General features: G+C 38.6%; 1 protein-coding gene and 1 long non-coding RNA gene across 2 annotated transcripts in view; one reads left to right on the top strand and one right to left on the bottom strand.

Annotated features, from left to right (window-relative positions):
- Nucleotides 1–7,500, bottom strand: part of EBF3 (EBF transcription factor 3) — a 119,612-nt gene that overhangs the window by 41,605 nt on the left and 70,507 nt on the right. Inside the window, 2 exon segments of the mRNA XM_040563091.1 lie at nucleotides 1,554–1,671; nucleotides 4,668–4,749. Coding sequence (XP_040419025.1) covers nucleotides 1,554–1,671; nucleotides 4,668–4,749 — 200 coding nt within the window.
- The window catches only part of LOC121072888, a 2,930-nt gene continuing 1,746 nt past the window's right edge, over nucleotides 6,317–7,500 (top strand). Inside the window, exons 1-3 of the long non-coding RNA XR_005821431.1 lie at nucleotides 6,317–6,356; nucleotides 6,691–6,901; nucleotides 7,375–7,500. The exon at nucleotides 7,375–7,500 is cut by the window's right edge and continues 1,746 nt beyond it. This is a non-coding gene — a long non-coding RNA (uncharacterized LOC121072888). The remainder of the gene's footprint in view (nucleotides 6,357–6,690; nucleotides 6,902–7,374) is intronic.

Genomic DNA, 7,500 nt, shown 5'->3' on the forward strand with positions numbered 1-7,500 from the left:
GATCATAATAGCTCATTAGAAGAGGCTGAATTTGGACCTAGACTAAAACCTAACACCACAGGGCTGAGCACGCCGACTTGAACCTATAATGTTGCTAGTTCTCTCTCTCTAGGGAAGAAGAGGACTAGAGGAGAGGATTCAACCTTCTTAATTGTGAACCTCATTAGTGACGGTTGCTAGGCAAAACACACACCTACTTTCAGTGCATATGAAAGAGATAAACAATACGTCATAGACCATAATGACTCTTGTGCTCAGGGCGACCTTTAATTATTATATTTTTGTTCTCTTATACCTTAGTTATTAATGCAGAAAAACAAATTAGTTTTGTGTGTGTGGACTGCAGCAGATTCGCAAATTGTTTTCCATTTTTTGATGTCTAGATCATATTTCCTTCTGGTAATTATTGCTTGCCTCATTCATTTTTCTGTGTGCCCATCGGTAAGTATCGTTTGAAACATAAAATGACAATGATTGTATTAGCAGCTTAGTGTTCAGTTATTACTTTAATTAATTTTATTAGTGTAAAAAGCCATGATCCTGTCAATACGTTAGTAACAACTCACAAGAGGGGTCCCGTGGAAATGGATGTGCTGGGACTGCCCACGCAGCTAGCCAGTCTTGGGGCACTCCGAATGCCAGTGCTTCGGAAAACTCTAACTCTCGAGGATTCAAAATGTTTGACCTCTATGAATTTCGTTTTACTGAAAAGCAGATTACCCAAGAGTTTTGTGTCTTTACGATGGTGTATTTTGCAGTGCAAACAAAGCAATATTTAAATCTAAATAATTATTTTGTACTCTGCGGGAGAATAAAGATATGTGCACGCGTATGAGCGCAGCTGCAGTTTTGTGAGAATGACTCTGAGACTGATGGGCTCCAGAAAGACTGTTTCAGCATTCTGGATTTTCAGAGATACTTTCCATTCTCTTCTTCATCTCAGACTATCTTCTTTTAGCAGTTCAGGCAAGAAGTCAATCACATTGAATCAGTCTGAAGAAAAACATTTTATGCTGGTTTTCTCATACAAAAACCCCACTGCTGTAATCTGCAGCAGTAAGGCCCAGCAACAGGAAATTGACCTCACAGTAAATTCTTTACAGATTTGGTCATGTTTTTACCATCCACTTAAACTTGCATACATAACCTGAGACTGTACCTCTGGATCAAGGAATATGACAAGCCAAAATAAAATCAAGTCAAATTAAATAGCAAGAAAAAGCTGCAAGCAAAACAAGACTGGAAAAAAAAAAAAAAAAAAAAAAAAAAAAAAGATGAAAAATTGGTTGTGACTGCAAAACTGTAAGTATTAAATAAAGAGAGAATTCAGAAGCAAATTAGCAAATTCAAAAGCGGCTGTATTCTGGTTGACAAGAGCTGAGAAATACTAATGGACTTTTTTAATGGGTGGTTTGATTGATGAGAGAAGAAAATATGGAAAAGTAAATGTAGTGGTGTATCAACATAAAATATGGTGCAAAAAAAAAGCATCGCAAATAAAAAAAGACATGTAAATGTGTGCCTACCATTTTCCAGATAAGAAGGAGCCGTACCTTCTGAGGGGTCAAGGCGGCGAGCCCGCCTTCCATGTTTGGAATTGTTGTGTACAAACATGTTGTCTGAGACAGCCAGAACGTGGCCATCCACATTGACTGTTGTTGATACAACAACCTAAAAAAGAAAAAAAAATTTAAAGAAACCTGCCTAGTTTCAGGAACATAGATGCAAAAATAAATCTTTTAAGACAATCAACATCACAGTCTGTTACTTTTCACTTTCAGCAAAGTGAATGACAACTATGAATACATCTTTGTTTATGTGGCTAACACTGGCGATTTTTAACTCACAATTGTTTCTCTTCGGAACCTGCTACACTAATTAGAGTTTAATCTCCTATTATGCTAACAAATGAATTCAATTCAGGGAAATATTCTTCTAGCCATTAGTTTCAGAAACACCCCTCTAGCCACTCATTTTAAAAGCTGCTGTTTTGATTGATCTGTTGATATATTGATTAGATAGTTTATCTAATTAAAATTTGTTCACTTGAGACTGTCTTCAAATGAAGGGTTGTGAGGATTCCAAATAAAAAAAGCTTAATAAATCAGGAACCATCGTAACTCCCCATTTTTTCTTCAGTAAATGATCTCCAGGTCAGTTTTACAATTACATTTAATGTCTGATAATGAACTTTTTTGCATCTGAAAAGACTGAGTTGAATATGAATAGTGAAAGTGTTTTCAATCCATGAAAAGTATCCCTTCTCAAGTTCATTTGGATGGTGATTGACCCTGGTATGTCAATGGAATTTCCTCCTTTATTTTTGAGTGAAAGGCTCCTATTCTTGTGTCCAGGTTCAGAGTCCGGCCATAGAAGAGATGATGGATAGGGCCTTCTTTGGCTTCCAGCTGCTTCTTAGTAGAAAATGGAAAAGGAACATATGCAAAATGCACAACCTTCCCGATAAAAACACCTACACAATGGATTTGTGAAACTCATTCCGGAAATGATATTCCATGGCCACAAGCCAAAGAGGAAATTGAGAGATGTGCATGTGTCTCTGTGTGACATAGCTTCATAGGTTGGTAGTTATTATCCCAGACAGACTTTTACGTCTTATTTAAATATTCCAGCATGGACCCTGTGGTGGGGGTTCCAGATTTGTTAAACGAAGTAATCAGTGTAGCATTTTCTTTGTGGTTTAGCATTAGTAGAGTCCGTAAAGCCTGTGGCTAAGTTAGAGTGTGTTAGGCCTTAACAACCACACTAGTGATTGTGGCAAAGGCTAGTACAAATTTTAGCTTTCATCTTCTGCTTATTTTACTTTTGGATGCAACAAAAATGTTTTCTGGGGGTTCTCACACCAGCTCCTATACCCAAACACGTAATGAGCAAAAAACGAAGGGGAAAAACTATTCTCCTTTTCCACTGAGCTAGTCCAAGGCATCAGAAGACAATTCTCATCTGTTTCTGTGTTTGGGATCACCTCTGATCCCGCTTCTTATTCACAACCCATAATTAGCTTTCAGCTATCACAGCACCTTTTCTGCGTACTCTGCCTCCTTTGAGACAGCCATCTGCGTTACCCTTTAGAACAGCCTGAGGGCAGTTTTCTGCAAGTCTGCTGTGCTTCCCTATCTTTCTTGTCCCAGAAGTGGACACTTTCACTCCTGTCAACATCCACTTAGGAGAGTGCTGAGGTTGCACACTCACCTAAGCCACAGATCTACTGCCAGGCCACTGGGCTATCTGCTCTCACTTTTAATGAGATTTGCAGATTTAAAAAAAATATTGCAAAACATACAGGTGTGATTTTTAGAAAAGATTTCTGGATTTGGTGCCTAGAACACAGTATATTAAGAAGACAGAGAAAGATGTATATAAAAATGACAACTATTTTTGTTCTGTCATGTATATATAGGTCAGTCACCAAGGGAAAATACTGTAGTTCAGCAAAAGAAAGACATGCTAGGTTTTGTTATATTGGCTTATTCCTGCAGCGCACCTAAAGAAAGGTGCTGAGATAGTGAAACCAGTTAAAAATATTGTTCAAGATCTGACATACTGTTAAGTCCAGTTAAACCTTCTGAGAGGCAGGGAGATTAGCTAAAGAGACCCAGGAAAGTCTTTCTAGTGTCTACTGGCTCCATTGTCGACCACATGATCACTCATGACTGATGCTTCATTTAGTCATCGGTGAGACAAAGAGGACATTTCCACTCATTCCAGGTTTGACCTTCTGTTCTGTTCAGATGGATCAATATCACCAATGCCACGTGAAGCTGAGATGCATGAAAAATGGAAGCTTGGCTCAATTGTTTTGAAGAAATATTTTTTCCAGCTACAGATCTTTTCTGTTGGCTGGCTCAAGTGTTCTGGCTTCACCGGTTGGTTGGCTGTGCATGAAAACAGATGTCACATGTTTTGCTATCAAGTTTAACCACAAGTTATTCTGCTCAAAAATAAGAAAGTTTTGAACATCTCAATACTAGTTTATTATTACTGACAAATATGAATTATTTTGAAATATTTTGAAATTAAAAGCATATATTTCTTATCAAGCATTTCAAATGACCCCAAATACGGAGGAAATCATTTGTCCACCACGTCAGATGTCTCTCTGTAGTGTTATGATTCACCACAGGGTATTTCAAAAGCTGTAAGGAGAAAGTGAAGTATTAAATATTTTCTAAAACAATTCAAATAAAAATATGTGGGTTGTATGACCACTGTTGGATTTACAAGTTGTAAATGCAGGAGGAAAAACTACCGAGTGAGATCCAAATTTCACCATGTTCCACAGTTGAATTTCTAATGTCTGTTTACTCAGTTTACACATGTAAAACTTCTACAGGTCTCAGTTCACTCCACACCACGATGTGAGGTGTTAGTATGAAGGAAAACTATGGAAATACTTTCAGAGAAGAGGCCAGCTTGCTTCACAGCAATCCATAACAGCCCACTGCAGGACTGGTCAAGGCCCAAGAACAGGCATTTAAATTAGTGGGGAAAATATAAAACACCGATAGCGTTTCTTAAAGGGATGTAGCATTGAAACTACACTAAGTAAAAGCACTGATACCAGATTTTCACTGGAAGAAAAGTTCAAGCAGTTTGAAAATCTGAGTATCTTTCATATATGGTTTACTTTTAGGAGATATCTGTACCTGGAATCTTCGCATGTCTCGCGGGTTGCCTGCATTCTTCAAACAGTTCTGATTGCACTTGAGGAAAAACTTTAGAAAGAATCTATAAAAACACAAAATTGAAATCTATTAGATTCATCAAACTGTAAATCCAATTAAAAAAAAAAAGTTTAATAAAATTTAGTCATAAATAGTTATACCCAAAAGAATACTCATAGTGAAATATTACTTTCTTATTAGTTAATGAACTTATTTTAAAGTATAAGATCTCTGTCATAAACAGAACATTATTGCCAGGGAAAGGCAAATTTATATTTTTAATTTTTCACCAACTACAAATGTATTGACTCCAGGCCACATCCTCAGCTCGGTGTGGGAAAGTTGATTTCAATGACTCATTGACTTCAAAGGTAATGACTTACACCAGATTAAAATTTCTCTCTATTTTTTTTCATACCTTTTTTTTTTTCCACAACTTGTATTAGCAGTAATGACCTCTATGTGAAAAAATTCCTAGGTAATGAGTGGTCAGTCTTTCAAAAGGCTCTTGGCTTTGCCTCCTCCGACTTGGCATTTCTAGCTATGCAAAGGGACTCAATCCAACCCTGCTAACTCCAGTAAGGCTCAGGCATGGATCTGGCCACCAGAAAGGCCCCATTTTCCTCAGGGATTTTTAAAAGGATAGGAATGTGGAGGGTTAGACCCTGTCTTACAACCTCTCCAACCTTGCCAGCCTTTAGCTATATGGAGTCACTCTACCCGAGGAGAGAAATCCAGCTTGTTTTTGCTGAGAGGCAAGTGGTAATTATTCAGGACGAAACTGTACCACCAAGGCATCTCCCAGTAAACCATTTTGTAACAATACCAACTGATGGCAACACAGCAAGCACTTATGAGAAGGGGAAAAGCTTGAAAGGGTGCAGACTCTGTTGTGCTGCCCTCCTGTACTGGCTGGTGAGTTCCTCGGTATGGGATGGTGGCTCCTCCTCTTTCCTTCACTACTCATTTTCAAGAATTACTTTGAGAAGAAAGGAACAATTTTGTAACTGCGCTATGGCTTGCAAGCAGGCTGTGCCAGATCAGGGGAAGCCTCCTATTCCTGTCCTAGCACCAAAGGATGCTCACAGTCTAACACCTCCCCTTCTCTTTATGTAGCTATATTTTCACATTTAAAAATTAAAAAAAAAAAAAAGTTCTGAGGAGCTTGTTTTCAGCTCATGACTGACAGCCAGTGACAACCAAGGCTCAGGACTCCTCACCCAGAGCTTCTCAGAGGCACCAGCCCATCAGCTTATGCTGTCTAACTTTATGGATTTTGACTAGCAAGATTAGGCAGAGCTTTTACATTTGGTATATGAGCAATTATTATTTATTCACGCCAACCTTTACAAGTGACTGTGACTATTCTAGCTATAAACACTTTGCAGAAATTTTCGTGTGCAAATAATATTCCAGGCAGGAGGTAAGCCGAGAAATTCTTCGGTACCCAACACAGCCCAACTGCAGCTGAGCACAGGTCTGACCACAGCTGTGCCACGCTGTGCTCTTGTGCTCAGATTTTGGGAGGGTCTGGGCAGGAGCATCACAAATGGCTATAAACAGGTGCTTTCAATCACAGCTCTTCTTTTCAAGTTAAAACTTGAGCAGGACCCTAATAATGATATGGGATACCAATATTAAAGGAGCGATCTCTCATACCCATCAGGCCAAGTAGGGAAATTACTAGTTTTATTTATATTGTGTGGGAAATTACTAGTTTTATTTATATTGTGTTGAAATTAATTAGTGACATCAGTTCAGCTATCTCAGAATCTGTAAAGGGGCTTCAGATGTTCAGCTGGAAGAGAGCTGGATTTCTGTGGTGGCTGACATGATCTCCTAGCTTGGAGACTCACTTGAACTCAGGTTTTCTGGACACCACTGCAGGAATGCCATTGAGAGTTTCAGCCTTTCCACAAAACTGTATTTTTGTTGCCACACCCTCCTCTTAATTTTATCTGCCTTGGGTTCTTTTTTTTTTTCTTCTTTTTTTTTTTTTTTTAAGGATACTTGTGATCTCCAGAGACTAACTCATCAGCTGAGGATTGCCTAAGCATAATGGCATTTCTGTCTTATCTTCATTCTTTCTTTCACGTCTTCTACCACTTGTGGTGGAGTGGCTCAGGCCCTGACACTGGCTCTCCCACCAGTCAGCACCCACCACGCACTGGGGAGAGCCTTCGGCCTCACCGATCCCCTGTGCCGCAGTCACACTTGTGAGGAGCATCTTATCTTTTTTTTTTTTTTTCTGATCTCAAATGGGTGTTGTGAGGCTTATTGAGCTAATGTTTGTAAATTGCTCTGAAATTCTCAAATGAATTGTGCACGGGGAATGCTAAGTATTATTCCTTGTGGATTTTTTTTAACTTGAAGCATTCATGATGAATTGTTTCTACACAGAGAGCTCAAATCCTGTCAGAAAAAGGGGCCATTAAGCACTCTTTCAGTAAGCATCAACTGCAACTGGTATTTGCTCAATTATTTGGTGAAAAAAAAAAAAAAAAAAAAAAAAAAAAACCACTTGGTGGAATTAAACATCTTTACCAGGATGAACCTGAGCACTGAGTTAAATATCAAAGCCATAACATTGGGGTGAATACAAACAGCAATCGTGTTCCAGCTCTTCTGCGTTCTTTGATACACAGTTTGTTTTTTTTTGTTTTGTTTTTTTCAATCTGTTTTTTTTCAGCAAGGTTGTGGAGCACAGGCAGCTTCAAGACAACATTTTCAGAGGAAGACAGCATAAGTTAAAACCCATGTTCCCAGGCAGGGCATTTCTCAAAAGTGGCCAGGGAAAGAAAACTGGGTTGATTTT

This window comes from Cygnus olor, chromosome 7 (assembly GCF_009769625.2).
Source record: "Cygnus olor isolate bCygOlo1 chromosome 7, bCygOlo1.pri.v2, whole genome shotgun sequence".
NCBI classification, from domain to species: Eukaryota; Metazoa; Chordata; class Aves; order Anseriformes; family Anatidae; genus Cygnus; species Cygnus olor.